The sequence below is a fragment of the Apodemus sylvaticus genome, chromosome 14 (genome assembly GCF_947179515.1).
Source record: "Apodemus sylvaticus chromosome 14, mApoSyl1.1, whole genome shotgun sequence".
In the NCBI taxonomy this organism is placed as follows: Eukaryota; Metazoa; Chordata; class Mammalia; order Rodentia; family Muridae; genus Apodemus; species Apodemus sylvaticus.
This window is the reverse complement of record NC_067485.1, coordinates 68,323,309-68,347,512: the sequence shown is the minus strand read 5'-3', so window position 1 is coordinate 68,347,512 and position 24,204 is coordinate 68,323,309. Positions and strand designations below refer to the sequence as shown.

At 41.1% G+C, this 24,204-nt stretch overlaps 1 protein-coding gene across 1 annotated transcript in view; it reads left to right on the top strand.

The window, feature by feature from the left end:
* The window catches only part of Pter (phosphotriesterase related), a 74,750-nt gene that overhangs the window by 44,473 nt on the left and 6,073 nt on the right, over positions 1-24,204 (top strand). The window contains exons 2-4 of the mRNA XM_052157410.1: positions 5,322-5,779; positions 7,464-7,729; positions 23,322-23,462. Of these exons, the coding sequence (XP_052013370.1) occupies positions 5,348-5,779; positions 7,464-7,729; positions 23,322-23,462 (839 nt within the window). The 5' untranslated portion in view covers positions 5,322-5,347. The remainder of the gene's footprint in view (positions 1-5,321; positions 5,780-7,463; positions 7,730-23,321; positions 23,463-24,204) is intronic.

The following is a 24,204-nucleotide window of genomic DNA, read 5'->3' as shown; positions in this document are numbered from 1 at the left end:
TTTTAAGTTTTTTCACTGAACAGTGAACTAACAAAATCAACAAGACAATTACCGCAGTCTAACAACAAGGGACATGGAGGGTTGACCAGATGGTCCAGTTTGATGGACCTAGAATCAGTTAAGATGCAACCTATATCCTCAGCCATGCACCCTTATATGGTCTTCTCCTTTTGTAATATTTCTACATTGTCAATGTTTTAAGTATAAAGGATCAGCTTGTGAGTGAAATCATTTTCCTCAAGTTATTGGATTTGTTCTGTGGGATACTTTGCTTTAGTTATCTCTTTGAATAGTGTTGGGTTCCATTTATATCCTTGTGTTTGATAGCATTTCTTTTCGGCTCTTCCTCTCTCCCCACTTCCTTCCCTACCTCCTACACAGGACATGATACCCAGATCTCGTGCGGACATACCACTATTTCAGGGTCTTGGGAGTCTGAGGCAGGAGGATCACCGTGAGTTCAACTTAGCATAGGCCACAGAATGAGACCTGGTCTCATAAAACAAAACAAATTTTTCAAGAAGTTAGAAGTGTTATGTGTTTGCTACTTGTCCTGTTGCTCTGGCAAAGAACATGACAGAAGCAATCTGAGGAATATGAGTTTATTTAGGTTAGAGTAATAGCTTCCATCAAGGCAGAAGTACCTGCATGGGTCATACTGCACCTGCAGTAGAGAAGAAGCAGAGAAAACTGAGTGCTGGTGTTCAGCTAGTTCATCCTCCAGCTCCATCAACCACCGCTAGCTAGCTGCCTCTCTAGCTCTTTTTTGAGTCTTACTTTAAGACAAAGTCTCACTAACTAAGCTGGCCTTGAACTCACACTGTAGCCCAGACAGGACTTGAACTTATGACCCTCTTACCTCAGCGTCTTGAGTACCTGAGATGGAAAGCTCAAGTCATCATGCCCTGCTAGAGCTTTGCTTACTTGAGTATAAGTACATGGAATAGAGGAAAGGCAGACATTGTATGCAAGATGGCCTCCTAGAGTTGCTATTGTCCCAGCAGCTAGATCCATGCTATTTGAGAAAAGATGGGTCAGATGTGTCACAGTTTTGAACCTGAACATGATGGAAGTATTCAAACAAGCTTTAAAAAATATATTGTGTAGTTGTTAAAATATTTTTATCGCAAATCAAATGTCAGCTGTAAGTGTTTATAGAGTACTGCTGAACTGTGATGCAACACATAAAAAATAGAAATGTTGATATATTTGGGCCATTTATTTGCAGGGTATTTTTTAGTATCAGTGAGTCCAGTTAGAAAGTCCCATCTGCTCTCCTGCATTTTTTGCCATCTCAACTGGTGTCATTTCAGACCAATCTACCATCTGATGTTTTTTCTACATTATCGCAATACCCTACAGGTCTCTACAGGGGCATGGCCTCAGCTCTGTCTCTTCTCCCTCATCAATAAAGGTTTATTCATGGAGTAAAGTGAATGAAATTCAGCAGAGGGTTTCATAAAAGGCTACAGACTTTTCACTGTTGTGGGAGACGTCGGGGTAAAGAATTTTAAATCATGTCAGTAAAAAAAAGTCAGCTTGCCAATTTGACCATTATATTTCAGTTAAAGTAGAGCTTCAGCCAGCTTTAAAGCTAGCACTGGTGTCAGATACAGGGCAAAGTATGATTGCCTACAGGATGTGCCTTAAGAGTTCCCACTTGCATGTACAGGGCATCCATATGATTATTCTCTCTTCTCTGAAATTCCTGTGAAGGCAACTGTGTCCATTACATTTCTCACCAATGTCTCAAAATATGACAGAAACAACCTGAAAGGGGAAGCCTCTGTTTCCACACATTGTTTCAGAGAGTTCAAACCACATAGTTCACAGCACTACTGATTTGGCTCCAAGATAATGCTGAACTCCCCAGCTGAGGGGAAATGTGCTATTTGTCTTGTTGTGGCCAGGAAGCAGAGAGAAAGAGTTGTGGAAAGGGGACAGATAAGCTATGGCCTCTAAGAACATGTAGCCAGTAACCTGATTCTTCTATGTTGGCCACGCCCCTACCAACTCCCCCCAATGACACCATTTATGAATCCTTTTGGGCTTAATCTGTTCGCTGAGCCAGAGCCATTATGATCTAATTATCTCTGGAAAGTTCCTCACAGACACACCCAGGTGTGTGATTTACCAATATCCTAGGTGCTTCAAAGTCCAATTAAGTTGATAAATTAACCATCAGAGTAACTGGAGAGGATACTCAACTTAAGTAGACAGAATACTCTTAATCATAGTAGTCAGACCAAAATAACTCTCAAAACCTGAATGGAAACCAAAGGTACATTCAGACTGTTCCTCCTCACAAGATCTTCAGTCACCACGCAAATTATTTATAAATATTATAAAAGATAATATGTGCATATGTTTATAAGTATCAAATCCCTCTTATTTTTCAGTTTTCGGCTGTGTAGTACAACAGTGTTGTCCCTTTTTCTAATTCACTTCTTGTTTTTATTTTTTATTCAATGTTCTCTTTCTGTTCTAGGTCCAGCAAGACTAGAAGTGCTTGCAGACATAACCTGTATTTCTGGGACTTGGGTATTTGAGTCAGGAGTTCTAGTTAGCATAGGCTACAGAGTGAGACCTGGTCTCATAAAACAAAAACAATTATTTTTTAAAGCTTAGAAGTGTTGCAAATTTGCTACTTGGCCTGTTGCTCTGGCAAAGAACATGAGAGAAGCAATCTGAGGAATAAGGATTTATTTATTATATGGCTTTATTTATTATATGGGTTAGAGTGATAGCATCCATCAAGGCAGAAGTACCTGCATGTGGCATACTGCACTCCCAGGAGAGAAGCAGAGAAAACTGAGTGCTGGTGTTCAACTAGTTTTCTTTTTTTTATTCCACATGGTATCCTACCCCATGGGATGCTCCTGCCCACATTTGGGCTTAGCCTTCGCACTGGAGTTTACCTCATCTAGGCGATCCTTCAGGCACATGCCCAGAAGCTTGATCCTTCCCTGAGCCCAGATCTCTGAGTTGAAGATTAAATACCACAGGCTGTGAATTCTGGCTGAGCTATTGTAGTCATTGCAGACTGTGCTTTCACACATGACGCAGATTTCACAGTTGATGTGGAACAATGCTTCTGTCAAATATGTTGATAGCTCCCGCTACCTTTGCCCAATACGGGTTCAATACTGAACCTTCTGTGGGAAGCTCTGGAAAATGCTGGAAGCCTCCTTTTATGTTGGTGGTCATTCCCCTCTGCACAGACGGACATCAGCATGCTCATCCTTTGTCCTTGCTGGTTCTACATGTGCTCATCCTTACGATGAAGGAGCATGGTAACTCTGCCTGTGTGTGGAAAGTGATGACCAGACAGAACACAGGCAAAAAGGCTCCCTCGCCACACTGAAACCATGGATTCCAGATCTCTGTCTTGCTCTATTCAAAGATACATTCTCGCTTAAAAGGGTGCGCTGGCTGCTTTTTGTTCCTCAATATTTTCTTATCCTCTGAGTGTGTATTACATTGTATGTGATCACAGAAGAGCCAGCCAGCCCTGCCTGAGAGCATTAGAGGAATGTCCCTGGAGGGATGACATTTCTTAAATAATGTTTTTTACAAAGACTCACAGCTTGTGAGCTTGAAACATACCATGTTGCTCTTTCAAATACACATCAATTAATCGTGTAGTTTGTTACTTTTCTAGTAGACATGGTAATGTGTTATCAGTTTATCCTAATTTCTGCCCTCATCTGTGACTCTCCAGAACACATCTGAAATGCTGAAGGGAGGAAACAGAAAATTAACCCACTAACAGGACTGAATCTATTATTAATGGTGCTGTGATCTCATCAACCAAAGGAGTAACTACATACTGATTATTTTGAGTAGAAAAGAACAAAGCTCTGAATAGTAAGTTCAAGTCTGTAGCCATACTACCTTCAGTGTACTTCATCTCTTCTGAACAGTGAGGTCATCAATAAAAAATATACGGCCTGTGCACGGACTGGCAATTGTATGGTGAGTCTCTGAGCAGGTGGCTTCAGAGGACTGATACTGGAGGGTGACCTCTGACCTCCACATGCCCAGGCTCAGAACTATGCCCTGTCCTGTCCCCACATACAGAGAAGGCTTCTGAAGATATAGGGGAAGTAATTTTAGAATGTCTGTTGTAGGAATACTTTGAAAGCTTTAAACACTACTCTGTTGTTCCAGTCTCATGATCACGTCCGCCCGGTCCTGTGGGTGGAGTTTCATTTCTGGCCTGCTCTGGTGGTGTCAGCTATTCACCAAGTTCACTGTCATCTTCTTCATCCAACCTCTTCTGCTAAGGGTGTACCCTGAGTACAGAAGTGCTGGATTTGGAGTTCTTGCTGTCACTGAGAGAAACCTGGGCAGATCCTTCATCTTTGTGTCTGAAAGGAAACTATGTAGGAGATAAAGAGGTTTTTACTCCTTTTAGAGACGGCAGCTGATTTCTCTTTCAGCAACGGAATGAGCGTTGCCACCCATAGTGGGCTGGGTCATCCCATGCCCATTAATGAAATGAAGTAATTCCCGATAGACATAGCCACAGACCAACTCAGTGGAAACAGTCCCTCCCTGAGACTCCCTTTCCAAGTGATTCTAGGTTGGGTGGTGTTGACAGTCAACGTTTAACCATCACCGATAACATTGTAGTCACTTTCATTATTACAGTTAACGTTTTCTTTAGTGTATTGAAGGGTCACTTTCTGTATTGCTATGTGATAAACCCTTGAAAGTGAACAGGTTTGTTTCTTCTTATTTTTTAACATTAATAAACCTAGTTATGCATTTCTTCTTCCCTCAGTTATTTTGTAGCCAACCCCTATGAAGCCAGACAGGTTAGAGGTCTTATGTTATGCTTCTGGCATGTCAGCAGGCTGTCAGCAGAAATGTATTTACCTCAGTAGCAAATGGGTAGTGCCATGAGTTTCTGCTCTGTGTATTTCATATGGATAAAAAGGGTTGAAATGATATTAACGTGTGACTGGTTTTAATGGAAGTTATTGGGAAAGAAGGGGGAGGGGGTTAAATGATTTTTTTGTTCAAGTGTCCTAAAAAGCATAGATAAAACTGAGACAAAAATAAGTGAAATATAAATGTGAACTGCAGTGAAGAAATATTTCCAATAAATGATATTGGATTGATCCATCGGAGAAGCCCTGATGGAAGTGACTGGGGACATCTTATTCATGTGTCCCACTTGAGGCAGATGACAAATGAGGTCATATCTCTGGTTTCGTTGATTCTCTGGACTGGCACATCCACAACCCCTGCCCTCTACCAACAGACTATATGTTTTTGTTAATTTTTCTAATTCCATATTTCTTTTTCCTCTCTAGAGCAAATCCCTGAGATATCATCAGAAATGTCTTCTTTAAGTGGGAAAGCACAGACAGTTCTGGGCATTGTAGAACCCAGCCTACTGGGGCGCACTCTGACCCATGAGCATCTGACAATGACCTTTGACAATTTCTACTGCCCGCCTCCTCCATGCTACGAAGCTACGTCCAAGCAACCGATCGTGATGAAAAATTTATTTTGGATTCAGAAAAATCCCTATTCCCATCGAGAGAACCTTCAGTTGAATCAGGAGGTAGAAGCTATAAGAGAAGAACTGTTGTATTTCAAGGCTAAGGGGGGAGGGACCTTGGTGGAGAACACGACCACCGGGCTCAGCAGGGACGTGCATACCCTGAAGTGGCTGGCAGAGCAGACAGGAGTCCACATCGTAGCTGGAGCTGGGTTTTACGTTGATGCAACTCACTCTTCAGCGACCAGAGCCATGTCAGTGGAGCAGGTAATTAGAATGTTGTTTGTATATGCTTTCGGGACACCCTGAATTCAATTGGTTCAGAAGTAGATGGATACGTGAAGAAAATAGCTAGCTCACAAAGACATCAGCCGACCAGAACCCAGATTAGTCAGACTCCGAATCTTTCCAGCATTGAGGAAGGAGCTCTCGACACACTCGTCACTGACAATTCCAATGTGTTAATGCGTAGTCTGTACGAATCCTATCAGAGCTCAGTGGTTCTGCTTCAGTCTCTTTGTAAACCTTGTTTCCCCTCATAAGCTCCTTCAGCTTCCCCCCCCTCGGGCTTAATAATAACCAGCAATGAAAATTCACAGTAGGGTGAGACTTGGCAGGCAGAGACTTGGTGCGTTTGCAAATACAGCCTCTACTATTACAAGCCAGGAGCGGCGGGAGAAGGTCTGTTCCCTTATTTATAATATTAAGTAAGAATGGGCACAAGGGGGCAACGTTTGCAAAGACCCGAAGAAAACAGTTTTGCCCATGTGTGCGTTCTCTTATTAAACATGTGTGCCAGTTTACATGCATGTATGAATTCCTATGTATTATTTCCCATAACTTGTTTCACAGGTACAAAATGTCAGGTAAACTCTTGGTAGAATATGTTAGTATTTAAAATAACTTTTTTAAAATATTTTCATCTGCTATGTCCCAATAAGCATTTAAATAAATTTATATTAGGTGGAGAATAAGCTAATGAAAAGGATAATATATTTGTCAATACATGCTTTGAAGCTAGTAATGTGAATATTGTGTCAAAATCCACACATCAAATGAGATACAAGAAGAAAGGAGGAGTGGCCCCTGGTTCTGGAAAGACTCAGTGAAACAGTATTCGGCAAAACCAGAACGGGGAAGTGGGAAGGGGTGGGAGGGAGGACAGGGGAAGAGAAGGGGGCTTACGGGACTTTCGGGGAGTGGGGGGGCTAGAAAAGGGGAAATCATTTGAAATGTAAATAAATTATATCGAATAAAAAAAAATTAAAAAAAAAAGAGTTTTCTAGGCTAAATACAGGATAGAATTAAAGAAGCACTTGTTATAGTTGACAGATTCAGATATAGGTGCTGTTCTCAGATTAAAATAAAGAGCCTCCCTTTTTTTTCTGAACACAGTCTTTCTCTTTCTCCCTTCTGTATCCTCACGCTATAAGATTCATAAATCTTATAATAACTTGTTGAATATGCAGTTCAGTGAGAAAAAAATTCTATGTTCATTAGCCAAAACTCACTAAGTGAATGCTGGCTTTTGTGTGCCTGAGCACGCATGTGTGTTGTGTGTAGTGTTATATGTGCCCAGGCATGGCAGGGCCATGTGTGTAGAAGCCGGAGGACAACCTCAGGTATCATCCTCGGGAAAACTGTTCATCTCCTTTGAGTTGGGGTCGCGCAAATTGGAGCTGTTTGGTGATAGGCTGTAGCAGCTGTCCAGTGAGCCCTTGGGATTCAGCCATCTCTGTCTCCCCAGTGCTGGGATTGCCAGTTCACACCACCACAGCAAGCATTCTTCTGTGAGATCTGGGGATGGAACCAGGATCTTCATAACTGAGGCTTCATCCTCCCTGCCCCTCCCCCCACCCCAACTCTGGACACGTCCAAAATTTGCATAGTATGAGTTTATTTGGAAATATGTCACAATCTACAAAATAGGCTCATTCTCATTCTTCCTTAGCTTACAGATGTCCTTATGAATGAAATTCTCCACGGAGCTGATGGCACCAGTATCAAGTGTGGAGTCATCGGAGAAATTGGCTGCTCCTGGCCTTTGACTGACAGTGAAAGAAGGGTGCTTCAGGCTACGGCTCACGCCCAGGCTCAGCTTGGCTGTCCCGTCATCATCCATCCTGGACGGAACCCAGGGGCGCCGTTCCAAATCATCCGCATACTGCAAGAAGCAGGGGCGGACATCTCCAAAACAGTCATGTCCCACCTTGACAGGTAAGTGGGTCACAGTACAAACTGGCATAGACCAGGGTATAGCTAGGGGATTGGCAAATGGGAGAAAAGTCACTGGGGATGAGAATAATGAAATCCTAATCTGAGGGGATCTGCAGTGGCTACCTGGAAGATAATTTTTCCCAGTGCTGAGTGTTGAATGTAGGGTCTCACACATATAATTATCACACATTCTATCACTGAATTATACCCACAGCTCCTAGAAGGCAGTGTCTATGAAGCCTTGTAATGAGCATAAATCAAAGTAAGTGCTATAGTCTGTCCCTTTTGTGGGCCCCATCCTATCTGAGACATTTTATAAAGGCTCCTTCTTGATCCTCCATAACTCTTTGGCCCAGGCACTACTGCCTGCTTCAGTTATTTGTCTTATGATATGATGTCACGAGCATGACTATCCTGCTTCTTCAGTATTTTCCAACAATTGGGGCATAAATGCATCTTTAAATACAAATACAGAGAGGACAAATGGTTTCTCCCTGAAAGGAAACCAGAAATATAGCTGCTTATGTTTCTGCTGCCTGTTTTTGATTTTATAAGCTAAGACAAAGGATAAACAGGCTGAGAAATAAATTAGGGAAATGACACCCTTCACAAAAAGTATCTTGGTGTGACTCTAACCAAACAAGTGAAAAATCTGTATGACAGGAACTTCAAGTCTTTGAAGAAAGAAATCGAAGAAGACCTCAGAAGATGGAAAAATCTTCCATGCTCTTGGATTGGCAGGATTGATATAGTAAAAATGGTCATAAAAAAAGCAATATACAGATTTAATGGAATCCCCATCAAAACCCCAACTCAATTCTTCATAGAGTTATAAAGAGCAATTCTCAAATTCATCTTGAATAACAAAAAAAACAGGATAACTAAAACTATCGTCAACAGTAAAGAACTTCTGGGGGAATCAGTGTCCCCAACCTCAAGCAGTACTACAGAGCAATTGTGTTAAAAACTGCATGGCATTGGTACAATGACAGGCAAGTGGATCAATGGAATAGAATTGAAGTCCCAGAAATGACACCTATGGTCACTTGATCTTTGACAAAGGAGCTACAACCACCCAGTGGGAAAAAAATAGGCTTTTCAACAAATGGTGCTGATTCAACTGGAGGTCAACTTGCAGAAGAATGAAAATTGATCCATTCTTATCTCCTTGTACTAAGCTCAATTCCAAGTGGATCAAGGACCTCCACGTAAAACCAGACACACTAAAACTAATAGAAAAGAAACTGGGGAAGACCCTTGAGGACATGGGCACAGGGGAAATTTTCCTGAGATTATTAATATAATAGTAAACATTGTATTTATGACTGCTACGACAGCTACACCGAGGAACTCAAAACAGTGGAAATTTATTTGATCAGAGCTGTAGAAAGAATCCTAGCATCACTTACTCCTTCGCCCTTGGTGAGCCTCAGCCTGTGGCTGCATGGCAAGTTTCTGCTTCTGATTCCCGAGGCCTTGGGTGTATGGCTGTCTTGTCTTTCACCTCTAAGGACATTTGCTATTGAATCTAGGACCCACTCATTAATAGAACAAGATTGTGTCAAGCTCCTTAATTATATCTCTAAAATCCCTTTTTGTCATTAAGGGCACTTTCAGAGCTTCCTAGGGTTGAAACTCAAATGTGGTTTGATAGTGTGCCCTGCAACTGGCTGCATGTCATATTAAAGGCTTCACTTTGTAAACCGATGCCTAGCTGCTGTTAGTTCAAAAACATGTAACAGTGTTGCCAATGCTAATCCAAAACCTTTAGATTAACTATATTAGATAGACAAACTTGGTTTTGAAACAGTCCTACAGTGTAGCCCAGCTGACTTAAGAACTCCTTCCCACCTCAACCATCCAAGCATTAGACTGCATGCATGCACATCCATTCTTAGCCCTTCCTTTTGCTTTTGCTGGGGTTTGCTGCTGCTGCTGCTGCTGCTGCTGCTGCTGCTGATGATGATGATGATGATGGTTTGTTTTACAAATACACGTAACATAAAATGTATCATCCTAAATATCTGAAGCATCCAGTTTAGGAGACTTCCTTTTCCAGATTGTATCAGAGAGCACTCTACTCTCCCTCTCCATGAATCTGAACACAAAATGCTTCAAATAGTTGGAAACACATGTAGCTTATTGTGATTACAGTTTTGATGGGAGAGACTGTCAAAAATCACAGACAACAGGAATTCTTGCCCTTGGGCTTGCTGGATAAAATTCGTGGTTATAAGCCGGGCCGTGGTGGCGCACGCCTTTGATCCCAGCACTTGGGAGGTGGAGGCAGGTGGGTTTCTGAGTTCGAGGCCAGCCTGGTCTACAGAGTGAGTTCCAGGACAGCCAGGGCTATAGAGAGAAACCCTGTCTCTAAAGAAACAAAAGAAAAAAGAAAAGAAAAAGAAAAAGTCGTAGTTATAGATTCTCAAGACTTATCTCTCATCTTTCCTCCTACATCAGCAGTGACAGAGGCAAGTGTATACTCTAGAGAACTCTGCCTCAAGCCTTCTTTCTCCCTGTTGATGGACAGTGAGAGATGCTGTTCTTGGCAATGGGGCAGCTGCCTGTTTATCTCCAGACTGATCTCCCTCCCTGTTCAGCCCCAAGCTCCTTACCTCTCAAAACCCCTCCCGTGATGCTTGCTGAGATGCTTGCTTAGAGGCCCTTGCTGTTCCTTTCTCGCCTCCCTATGGCTTCTGCTCCTGAGAGAGACTTGACTTTGCCAGTAGCCCCAACCAAGCATTTAAAAGCAGAGGCTTTTTCTCTTCAGTTCTATTCTCTGTTGGAAAGGTGTTCCGTGAACGTTTAGTCTGCCACACTGCTTGAACCTGGACCAGGATGCTTCAGAAAGCGGAGCCTAACTATCCCTACTTTTTCACAGTCAGACATTAAGTTAGAAAATTATGCTTGGCACAAATTGGAAATAAGTTTTCATTGTAAGGAGTGAAATAAACCTGCACTATCACAACAATATTTCTTGGCTTATGAAAAATTAAACAATATAAAAAAGGTACTAGCATTTATTTGCAAGTGGTATGCACATGTTTTCACTAGATTTATATACACATTATACACACATATATATATGTAAACATGTACATACTTTTATATTAAATGATAAAGATATATTACCTGATATCCATTGGCTCTAAGTTTAGTATTTCCCTCTTGGATGGCCCAGGATCAAATGGAATTGTTAACCTGACACCACACAAGCCCCAAGCACTCTGGAACATCCTGAGACAATCTCTAGACAGTCGCCCATTCTGCACCCATGGTATGGATCATTTGGGATCCCAGTGCGTGGCAAAAAAAGAAAAGAAAAAGAAAAGAAAATATTTCCATGGGGAAGCAACCAGGGAAAATGGCTTTTGAAAACAAAACCAAATAAAGTAACAGGAAAAGATCAGGAGGCAGATGCAGGAAGTGGGAGCTATTTGAAGATACTGTTGAGAGCAGGCAAGTCACCGGGCTGGAGTCTGACTAGGTCAGCTTTCCACAGGCTGTCTGAGCTCAGCTGGGCAGTGCATACCATCTGATCTGTGCTGCAAGAGCAGGGCCTTCAGCTCTTTGTAATGGGGACAACGCATAAAAGAGCCTGGACACAATGTCATAGACATTTAAAAAGAAAAAGCATTCTCTAAAACACAGCCTCTACCCCCCCAATCAAATGATCGAGGGTAACACCATGCCACTTCTCCCCCATATTTCTGGGCAAAGGCAGAAGGTTCTGAAGCTGTGCTCTGTTAAGTTTGGGCAGTGGTGGCTTCAGATGACCGCTGTGCCTTTTGACTCACTGCGTAACACAAGGGCTCTGAAGTGAGCAGGGTGATCTTCAGCTCTGACTACCTGCAAAATTACTTGGATTTTTTCCCCCTCAAATATAGATTTCATTTAGGAGAACACAAACATAAAAAATATTTTGGTGTGCTCACAATCCTATAGAAGCAGTCAAATATTTTGGAAGGTTTATGAAATCTGCATTAGAATTTACCCAGACAGGCAGAAAATCAGAGAGATAGACAGCATGCGCGCGCGCGCGCGCGCGCGTGCGCGTGCACACACACACACACACACACACACACATAAACTCTCACCAAAAGAATCTGTTACACAGTTATCTGAAGGGGGCAGTTGGGATGCTGAAAAGAAAGAACTCCCTGGGACTGGACCATCAACCAAAAAGTATGTGTATGTGGCAGAGGATGGCCTTGTTGGACATCAGTGGGAGAAGTGGACCTGGCTCCTGTAGAGGTTCGATGCCCCACTGTGGGGGAATGCCACAGCAAGAAGGCAGGAGTGGGTGGGTGGGGTAGCACCCTCATAGAGGCAGGGAGATGGGTGTTTCCGAAGGGGAGACCTAGAGAGGGGAAAACATTTGAAATGTAAACAAAGAAAATATCCAATAAAAGAAAAAAATAGAATAAATTAGAATAAAAAGATAATGGATGTCCATCTCCTTGAAGACCTCCAAACCCCTCTGTTATCACATCACCACTGATTACAAGCCTAAGGTCATTAAACAGGAAGCAACTTGATAAGTCTGCTGTGTTCCAAGCCCTCTCCTAGCCATCTATTTCCTTTAAGGCCCAGGAGCCTATTGCAGAACAGGTTGGCTGCTGTGACTATGACCCTTTGGGACACCAATGGGGCCTGTCTTACAGTGACAGCCACCCTAGATCAACATGCATTAGACAGCAGCAGTCGCCCTGTGTTCTTGTTTGGGCTTCTTTTTTTTCTTTTTTTTGGGGGGGGGGTGGGGGTTCGAGACAGGGTTTCTCTGTATAGCCCTGGCTGTCCTGGAACTCACTCTGTAGACCAGACTGGCCTTGAACTCAGAAATCCACCTGCCTCTGCCTCCCAAGTGCTGGGATTACAGGCCTGCGCCACCACCACCCGGCTCTTGTTTGGGCTTCTAATGGGAATGGCTTTGCACTGTTTAACATTTGTAATAATTTTACCACCTTCTAAAACTCTACCCTTGCTCCTAGACCTTGGGGTGGGTCTATTATAAGTTATGTGTGCTCTAAAGAATGTCCCCTCCCCACACCCAGCTGTTCTTCTTGTCATTTATTTTCAAACAGGGCTTACCATAGATGCCTTATTAGCGTAGATATAATCATGCACATACAATAAAATCCTTTCTTTACCAGAGAAAGCTCAGTGGGAAAAAATTTAAAACATCCCACCCCCCCCCCCCACACACACACACACAAAGCATGCACCAAATAACAAATATTTAGAAACTATTCACCAATTCAAATTTTGAACTTCCTGGAGGGCAACAGGCAGGTGCTCTACCTAAATCTTTTTATCTTTGTAGATATCTATTTAACAAGGCAGAGAATTTTGATGGACATCCAGGGTCTGATTAGGGGCATGATAATTAAGGATATGACAAGAGTGAACCAGTCCCTTTGAAAACTGTTCCCTGGGGAAGGTAAAGGAATTTGACCCAAGGGTATCTGAAAGACCAGAAGGAAAAACTCAGGAATGGGCCAAAAATATTTTGTTCTCTTTGCCTTTGATCACACATGCCAAATTGGCTGAACTCTTGGAAGGATACAAATCTGACACTTTTTTTTCCCTCCATGCTGTTAATTAGATGAAAAGAGTGAAATATCGCTTCATTCATTCAACAAATATTTGAGTGACTAATTACCATATGGATATATCAAACATTTGGCTGAAAAATTTTCAAAGGGATTATTTAATTATAATTATGATGACTTTTAACCTTAAGATTTTCTTTGAAAGGCATATATATACTTCTGCACAGAGCCATGGAGCCATACCCATTTAATTCCCATAAGTTCTAATGAATTAATTTGAAGTCATTCGGAAGCAGTTCCAAGCAAATGTCTAGAAAATGGGAATTGAACAAAAACATTTCGTATTGCTAAATAGTACAGTGGCATTCTTGAAAAGAATAATTACAACGCTGTGCACCCACCGTGGTCTGCGGTGTTTAGAGTTCTGTAAATGCGGCTTCATTTCTTAACCGTTTATAACGAGGCACACGCATGTGCATGCATTGCAGACATGTTGTCCAAAATGCATCAGGAAAAATGAACGTGCAAGGCATAGCATGCGCGGCAGGCCTCTCACATACAGGGGAAACAGCCCTTCAATTTGGCTTGGATCCAACCAGAGTCAAAAACTGGTGCAGACAACAAAGAATGAGCAAGTGACATTTTTTAGCTGAAAATATTCACCAATAACACTTTCCTATAATGACTGATGCCTGCTGACTTGTCTGTTTTCATTGTGTAACATGTGTGCTATCACTGTGTAATACATGTGTATGTAGATCCCATACATGGCTAAGTGACTTTCAGTAAGTGATCTGCGTCTCCGCATCTGTTTGTTCCTATGTCAAAGGGGTTAAGAAAAACTTTTTGCATGTGTGCAGATGCCCACATGAGCATAGATGCCTGGATTTCTTAAGACGGGGTCTCTCAATCAACCCGACACTAAGATGGTGGTCAGCAAATCTTAGGGTTCTGTCTGCAGGACCCATGCACCAGAGACACAGATGGGTGTGTTGCCATGCCCAGCTCTTCACATGGGTTCTCAGGATTTGAACTCAGCCCCTCTTGATTGCAAAGCAAGTGCTCTTCCCCCACCGAGCCATTTCCCCAGAAGAGAAAAAATATTTTAACCCTTAAAGTGCCACGCAAATGTCTTTTTATTATTCTTTACAATGGATTTCCTTTCAAGGTGTGCCTACTTAAAAGGCACACAGAGAAGAAAGGAAAGAAATCCAGTGAAGCCTTTTCACACACTGAAAGGCATCTCAACTTCTACATATAAATACTCTGTAATAAAACAAAATTATATTACAGTGGCATTTGAGGATTTTGAGTATTGTAAATTGCTGTTTGTAGACCTGCCCATATCTGGGTGAAAGGCAGCCCTGGTCATGCGTCCTTCCCAGCACATTCTACCCAAACCTTCCACTAGTAATTTTTTTTCCCTGGAGCAATTTGTCATGACTCTGACACCATTCGCATGAAAGGTGACATTTTAACAAATAGGACGGCTGTGTCTGTGAGATTTATCTTCCCTGTCCTCAACACCATCACCCCCTTAACCATGTTCTGCTGAACATGAAGAACGCAGACTCTTTTGTGCTCTGTGGCAGCTGGAAAGTTCACGGCATAAAGCTCTTCCTGGGGCTTATAAACTATGAATTTTCTTTTAAAATAAAAGTTTGAATTACGCTTCACAATCCAGAAGCCACGTTCTGTCTCATTTAAGCAAGGGCTTTCTTCCTTGTGGCCTTCCATTCCTGCTGCTGAAACCTTAAGTCATAACATTTAAAGTATGACATCACTTCTTCCTAAGATGTCATCAAACAGGGACTTGACCAGTCAGAGTTGGGAAGCGTGGAAGGTGCTTATTAAAATATAGATAACGGCAGTTGGAATGACTTTCCTCTTGGCTTTTATCCCCAGCTAATCACTAACATTGAACACCCTGGCCAACAATAGAATGCCAAAAAGAATCTCACAAAAACATGTAAATCGATATTTTAAATACCTCCAACGATAACTACAAAGTAATATATTAATCTAATGTACCATTCTAAATGAAACTCAAATTCTTGGTAAACATTCAATGGAAATAGAAAATTATCTTAAAATCTGTTGGCAGTATTTGTCCCTTGTATTTTTTGACATTTACTTTTTAATTAATTAAATGTATCAACTGATATGTACCTGCTCAGTGGTGGCAGGAGAAATATACAGAACATGTGTGACTCCATGGGTTCAGTCCCCAGAACCTTGCCCCAGATTAAAGGTTGTTCCAGTTTACCTATGAGGTAAGGCTGTCCTTAGCAGTGTAGGGCATACAGAAGGACAATGTTCGCAAATTGCTTTAAGATGAGTTTTTTCCTTTCTTTTTTTTTTTTTTTTAAGACAGGTCTCAAAATGTAGCCTACCCAAATCAGCCTGAAATCAATTGTGTGGCCTGGAGAATCCTTGAAGTCTTGATCCTCCTGCCTCAGCCTTCAATGCTCTGGAATTATAGACATGAGCTACCAGGCCTGAATTTAGTATTAGCTTATTAGATTATTAGCATTAGACGATAATAAGTTATTTATTTGTACAAAATATCATCCTAGATGTCAAAATTTGTGTTAGTCTATTAAATGAATATTTCCACCTGGGTTTTGTAATTTAAAGTAGCTACCAAAAATTTTTATAAAATAATTAAAGATTCTACATATTCTATTTGTACAAATATTCCTTGGTTTTAAACTGTTCAAGGGGTCAGGGATAAATAAATTACTTTTTGGGTAATAAGGTTTTACAGTGGGCATTCATTAAAACTAAGTTTTAATAATCAAATGTCTTTCTTTGCATGGGCCTTCTAACTTTTTAATTTTTATTTGATCAAGGGTAAGGGTATATGCTTTCATGGAAAATGCAGTCCATATTTCCTTATGTGCTGGCTTGGTGAACAAGACAGAGTCCTTTTCACAGTTTTTAGTCTCTAGGCTCAGGAATCCATAGATCTGAATGCCTGGAGTAGAGAGAGCACTGAACTAGGTCTGGGAAGCGTAGGCTTTGTAGGATCCAAACTTTAGTTCCTTTTTTGTGTAATGACATTTTCATGTGGCATAATTATATCTTCAGTGTATTATGTGTTTCAAAACCTGTTCCTCCCATGTTCTTGTGTTCTTGAAATGACTTAATTCAACTCATAAGCTGCCCTGAGTTCATCCTCCATCCTAGTCACTGTACTGATGGCCCCCACGGTTCACTCCTGCTGAGTGCTGCCTCTTCTTCTGACCAAGGGCAGCACAGTTCACTCTGAATACTTGCTTCATTGTTTCTCTCCCTGGAATCTGGCCATGCTACCAACCTATCCACCTCCTAAAGTTCTCCAAACACAGCTCTTCCTATCCACTCCTCTCTTGTTGCCTTCTTTTGTCCCCTGAACAAAATTTCCCAAAAGGACTTGATGCCGTAGCCTCCCGCCATAATCTGTTCTCCCCTGTCAACCAGACACATCTTCCAAAATCCAAACCTGACTGTATTCCTGTCCTCTGACTTAAAAACTGTTAGTGAAGACCCTCTGATCAGAAACAGACCCCAAATGTCTTGGTCCCTGGTGCCCAGCTCATGCTCTATATGATCTCGTTTCAAGTGTCCTGAGCCTCCAGGTTCTCATACAAATGTGGCACTCTAGAGTACTGTCTTACTCCATTCCTGTAGTCTGTTTGGAGGTATGCAATTTCTTCAAAGCTTTCCCCAGACCAGTCAAGATTCCTTTTTGCCTTTTATTTCTTTGCTAACCTCATTCTTAGAAGTACTGTTATAATTCTTGGTAAATTCTGTAAAACAATTATTTTTAGGTCTTTTTTTTTTCCTTTATAGATACTAAGTTTTCCAAAGGACAGGACCATTTGCTATTTGTCTTTGAAGGCCATCAATTTCTTACTAATTGGATAGATGAGTACATGTTTTACTGGGCATATGGATAGATAGATAGATAGATAGATAGATAGATAGATAGATAGATAGATGGATGGATGGATGGATGGGTGGGTGGGTGGGTGGATGGATGGATGGATGGATGTGTGAATGGGTGGGTGGGTAGAGGGATGGATGGGTGGGTGGGTATATGGATGGATGGATGGATGGATGGATAGATGGATGGATGGATGGATGGATGGATGGGTGGGTTGGTGGGTGGATGGATGGGTGGATGGGTGGATGGACAAATGGATGTACTTTGTATCTAATAAATTATTGCCTTAAATTCGAGAGCAATAAGCTCTGTTCTTAACTCTCAACAGATGTTCCTATGTATTATGCACCTCTTATGCAACACCTGAATCAAGTTTTATGCAAATGAGATACTTCAAGACTCAGCTCAAGTGATTCCCTTCCTTCACTGTTCTTTCATAATACCTTGTATTTTCTCTGCACTATAAAAATTCTGAAACATTTCATCATAATTATTACTTTAAAATATTTGTCTTTTCCATAGACCTTAAGTTACTCTAGATGACAGCTGATGGACTTATTCATATTCGTACCCCTGTCATAAAGAATAATACAAGACAGGTGACATTACATGTTTGCTAAGCTAAATCACAAGGCATACTTGGATGTGAGAAGTGACAGTGTGTTTAGGAGTTCTGTGAACTAGAAGACTCCAGACAAATAGTGGATGTTGTTGACATCTTGGTGATACCCATGAATCACAACCCTTAGTTCTTCTGTACAAAGTCCCCAAAACATTGTCCAGGTTATTGTTTTATGCAGACATCCCTTCTAGAGAAATTTGTAATATATGTGGTATCCATTGACTAGTTGAAGAGCAAAAGCTTAAAGTATGCAATGGATTAAATAATATGCTAGGAGTGACAAGATCTAATACTTGACTGAAAAAGTTTTGATGATCACTCTGAAATTCCCAAGATACTTCATAAATGGCCTGGAAGTCATTTCATTCATCAAAAGATGAGACTTTCTTCACCATTGAGTTCAAGGGCTCTTTCAAGAGGTTTTTATTATATTTAGATATAGGTGATGGATAGATAGATAGATAGATAGATAGATAGATAGATAGACAGATAGATAGATATTTATATATGTAGGAATGGGGTGTATGGAGATCTCCATGCCATGGAATGTATAGGGAGGTCAGAGGTCAATTTCTGGGAGCCATTCCTTTCTACAATGTGGTTTGCTGGGATTGAACTAGGATTGTCAGGCTTGGTGGCAAGTGCCATTACTCATGAAGCCATGCTGGAATCCCAAAAGGTCTTTCATATGCCATAGTCAGGAGAAAGAAGAGCAACTTGAAAACACTTATCTTAAAATCTTGAAGCTATTAGCATAGAAAAGAATATAGAATTATTCATGGATATAAACTATGAGATGAGGAGGTAACTGAGGTTGGTACCTCCATTTCTGTGAACTGTCCTTTGCAACGACTAATGGCTGGAAGATTTGAGATCTCACCTTACAGACTTCAAATAGAGTCCATTTTTCCAGGGAACCATATTGACATTTGGCATCAAGCCTTCTCCAAGTGACAGAAAATCATATGTACAAACAAAAATGCAATAACACAATTCCAGTCACTAGATATCATCCAACTAACTGAGTTTCAGTTTTACACAGGAAAATAACATTCAAGGAGCAGTAGGTGGGTGAGCCTGTTTCTCCACAGAGTAAGAGTCAGTGGCATGGAGCAGGGCTTCTCTGGCGTTGCAGATATTATTACATACATTTATATCAAATGCCTTTGTTACAGTTTGCATATGTGTGTTCCTCCAAAGGGCTCATGTGTTGAAGTTTGGTCACCATCTTTTGAAACCATTGGAAAGTGATAGAGTCTCCATGAGAGTAACTTCATCCATAGATTATTTATGACTTCACAGATGGATGGACTGACAGAAGATGGTAACTGACTGGAAGAAATAAGTTACTGGGACACTTCCTAATGAACACATCTTGTCCCTAGGCCCTTTACTTTTCTCTCTCTGCTTCATTCTATGATAAAAGTCAGACAGCAACAATGTGTGAAATGAATCAACTTATAAAGAATGTGGATCCACCAGATGTGGTGGCACGCACCTTTAATCCTAGCACTTGGGAAGCAGAGGCAGGCCAATCTCTGCCAGTTCAAGGCCAGCCTGGCATACTTAGTGAGTTCCAAGACAGCCAGAGCTACATAGTGGAATATGGTGGCAGGAAAAAAATTGAAAAAGGAGAAGGAAGGGAAGGAGAATGATGATGATGATGATGATGATGAGGAGGAGGAGGAGGAGGAGGAGGAGGAAGAGGAGGAGGAGGGGGAACTTAGTTATGGAAATAGAGTTCACATTCAGGAGGATATATTTCCTTGAAACTCCTCTTCTGTGAATGCCATGGTGGAAGCACTTGGCAAGACAAAGATCTTTAACTCATGGCCATACTGACAGAGGAAGAAGAAGGGACCAACATCCCAGCGTACTCCTTTCAAAGGCATCATCACAATGCCTAGAAGACACCCAGGGACTGGAAGGCCTCCTGCTGGGTTCTACTTCTCCAGGCTTTGACTGGAGGTCAAGCCCTAAGTCATGAGCTTTTGAGGAGCATGCCCTGAATTAAACCCTAGCAGAGTTAACATTGATCAAAGTAGAGAAAGATGTGGGGGCAGCTAATATGGGTGGTGCATCCATCACGTACAGCCATCTTGTCTTACCTGGTGTAGATGGCTTAGCATTTCAAATGAGCATAGAGCAATGTGAGACTCCTGCAAAGAAAAAAAAAAACAGTAGTCATGACTAAGGTTGTTCCTCCTCCTCCCGTGAGTGTGTTGTCCATTTTGTCTATGATAACCGGAAAGGGTTAATATTACCTATTATACTTACCATATTGATTATACTCCTACCTGGGAATTAGAGCACTTATAATCTCATCTTTTCTTCTCTTTCCAGAGCTTTTGCATTCTTACCAACATATTCCCCTTTGGTTCTCATGCTTTCCTTACATAGTTTCAGCATGGTGTTGGGGAGAAATCAGATGTCAGGCTTAAAACTGATGAATGCTGTGTGTGCATTCCGTCCATATAGTTCCGGGTTTTTCCACTGAGGGAATAAATAATGACAGTGGGGCCAGATGCATAGCATGATGACTGAGAGAATGGCTTTCAACTTGGAACTGAGTTTAATACATTAGGAAGGACATCATTAGTACATTAGTACATTACCTTGACTTCACCTCCCCAGTTCATCAGAGCTGACAGGATTGTGGAAAACATTAAATGAGATCCTAAAACAGCACAGCTGCCGGGGAATGCACATCTGCATATTTGCGTATCCGTGTGCCCATGCGTGTGGAGGCCGAAAGCCAATCTTAGGTGTTACTCCTCGGGAATTGTTCACCATGCTCTTTGAATTATGTCTCTCATCGGGACTTGGGGCTTGCCAGTTAGACAAGGCTGGATGGACGGCAAGCTCCAGACATCTGTCTACACCCACCCCCTCAGCTCTGCATTACCACGTCCGCCATGATGCATGACTTTCTATGTGATGCTGGGGACCAGATCCAGACCTTCACACTTGCTCGGCCAACAAGCCGCCAACCTGAGCTACCTCCCCGGCCCGTAGTGTTTTACTCTCAACGGGAACTAAGACTAAAGATTTTCTTGTGGTTCAAACCTACGACATTTCTTTTTATTGTTGGTGTTCAAGTGTATGCCTTAATACATCACTTAAAATGCAGAAAACTTTGTTCCATGGTATTGGGTCAAAAGAAAAAGTGGGGAGGAAATATTAAGAACAGAAACAAGAATCTAACTGACCTGTCCGTGCTGCCATTCCCACCCTGGCTTCCCCATTCAGTAGCTTGCCCCTATTGTATAATTAACAATTCAGATTTGACTCAAAAGACAAAATACTTAATGTAATTCCTTCTCCCTCCTGGTATTTTAGTTGTGTGTATTTTGTTTTTAATCATAGTTCTTTGGGAAAAACAGGATATATTTACTATGGAAAAACATATACCCCTTTAGCTTAGTAATTTTGGAAGCATGACTTTGTCTCCATGCTAAGAAGATGGGAAAGGGGGTAATATTAGTAAATCTTAGTCCAGTGGTGACTCATTTCAAAGTATAAAGGAAAATCTCCCTAGCCACATCCGCTCCTAAATCAGTACTGTGAACTCTGAATGTTAAACTGGTGAAAAGAAGAAAAGGGAGGCAGCCTGTGCCAGCTAGCAGTCAGGTCTGCTCCGTGGAAACACCTAGGGGAGCAGGCACCTTGCGCACACAGGGCTCGTGGAACCTTCACTAATCGTCCCATTGTTTGGGAGAAAGGTTCTGTAAACACTTCTGCTTGCTTAGCAGTAGATTCACAGACGTGTAATCGTGCACCAATCCTTGCATCCTGACGTTGCCGGCGTGTGTAAGAACCTACAAGATAAGGATAATCAGGCACTTTTATTTCCTGTCTGGGCCAAGTTTGAACCCCCAAGCAATCACGTCCTTTCTCTCAGATTTTTCTCTAAGCTTTTACGCCGTGTCGGATGGAGTTTCTCTCCCTGAGTTATTTCCCACACTGCATTCTGTCAGGATGTATTTATTCTTTCCTATTTTTCCACATGTGATTGAATGTCTACAAAGTTATTTGGGGATACCATAGTGTATCCCTTCTTGGCGGTTATAATCTAAATTTCTCAAGATATCTTTTACTATGTCCTCTGATGCCTTGTCTGTATTCTCTGCTTCTATTTTCTCCTTGCTGTTCATTTACATGGCTGTACCCTAGAATAGAAAGATATTTAATATGCCGATTAGTTTGACCAGATATGGATAAGTAATAAATTTTATTTCAAAAGTAATTATAAAAGAACACATGCATATTTGTATGTGGTGTATGCACGTGGTCATATGAGTGTGTGCACATATATGTGCTAGTGCATGTATGGACATGGGCATGTGGAGACCAGAGGTTGAGGTTGAAGCTTTCCTTCAATTGCTTTCCATCTTCTTTTGTGAGACATGGTTTTTCACAGGAACTGGCAGGCAGGCTGGCCAATGAGATGCAGGGATCTACCCTTGCTCCTCCCCTCCCCCCGCCCAGGTCTGGGGTTACAGATCCCATCTCTGTTGCTGGGCATCTGAACCCGTATTCTTCTGCTTTAAGTACTTCTCAGACTGATTCCTCTCCCCAAGTCCCTAAACATATTAATCTTATGAGTATTGTCCCTTTGAAATATGTTGGAATGATACCCACATAGGCTTTGAAATTAATTTCGGAACCATTTCTCAAGAAAATCACCCTGCTGCCACCTTGCATCAAGAGTTTCCTGATTCAGCCAGATTGGCATTACCGGTCTAACTGGTCTGGTGAGACCTGTTACCAAATACCTTTGATAACTTCCATAACTCTTATCAGGGCTACAGGATGAAAAATACAGGCTATTGAAGGTTTTTAGAAGATGGAACATATCCTAAAAAAACATTCTGTAGGAGCATTATAAAATTCTGCTTGGATAATAGCTGTAAAATTAGTGTAAGCATAGAATTCCTAAGGACTTTAGAATGGTAACATTATTTTGACTAGAAAGGTTTCCATATTTCTGATAATGAATTGACCTTGTTCAGTTGAACTTGAAGACAATAAAGGTCACTTTACAGAGTTTTTTTTAAAGACATTTATTTATTTATTTTGTGTCTGTGTGAGTATGCTCATCCCGTGGAGAACAATCAGAGTTCAGAGGACACCTTGTGCAAATCAGTTCTTTTCTTATACCATGTGCATCCTAGGGACTAACCTGAGGTCATCAAGCTTGGCAGCAAGTGCTTATGATACCCTCTGAGTCATCTCTCCAGTCTCTAAAGTTTTGTGTATATGTATATATATATATATATAAAATAAGTTATCAATTGTATATATATAAAACTATAAGTTATATATATAGTGATATATAAGTTATATATACAACTTATTATATATAATGTATATATATAATTATATTATTATATATAGTTTACTATATATTATATATAGTATATATATATATTTACAGTATACACATAGAGAATATGCTTTTAATAACAATATGTCTCTTATTGTCTCTAGGACTATATTTGGTAAGAAAGAGCTGCTGGAATTTGCTCAACTTGGCTGTTACTTGGAATATGACCTCTTTGGTACAGAGCTCCTTAATTACCAGCTAAGCCCAGATATTGATATGCCTGATGATAACAAAAGAATTAAAAGGTAAATAGTCTGAGTCTTTTGCCACATTCTCTTCTCTGCCAGCCCTTTTGGAGTGTCCTAGCTGGGTGAGTATTAGCAAAGATTTGGAAAAGAGTAAGCAGGCTAAGGCAGCATTGGCAGAGAAAATTATATCTGAGATGTTCCAGGGAGAAAATCTCTATATATTACTTCAAGAACAAAATGAGTCATAGTAAGTAGGCTCAGGCTAAGAAGAGCCTTAGAGGTTCAGTGCAGATGGACAGCTGACAAGAAATAGATAATACCCCATGTTTGCCATGAGAAGGACAGAAAAAAAGCCATTTTTCCTTTTATCTGTAGTGAAATCTGCTCTTTGTTCCTCAGTTGATCACACGAAAGCCAAGATTATCTACAACTAATATGTAAAGTGCTTTATTAATCGTATCTATTAAAGTGGTGATCACAGCTAAAATGATGAAATGTCACATGTGAACACCACTCCTCACAGCTTCCAACACTGTCTAATGAGTAATGAGAAAACGCCACGGCCACAGTCATTCTTTGACAGAGTCCAAAATGTTTGCTCTTGGTAACAGGATGACATGAGGACTGAAGATTAAATAAACCAAGATGGGAAATCTGAGAGGAGAAATACATCTGAGATTAGCAAAGAGGACTTGAGTTTAGGAGCATCTAAGTATTGTTATTCCTAAAATAATAACTAACATTGGAACACGAAGTTCAAAGCATCAGCTGGGGTGAGACCCAGAGTTGACATAGTCAT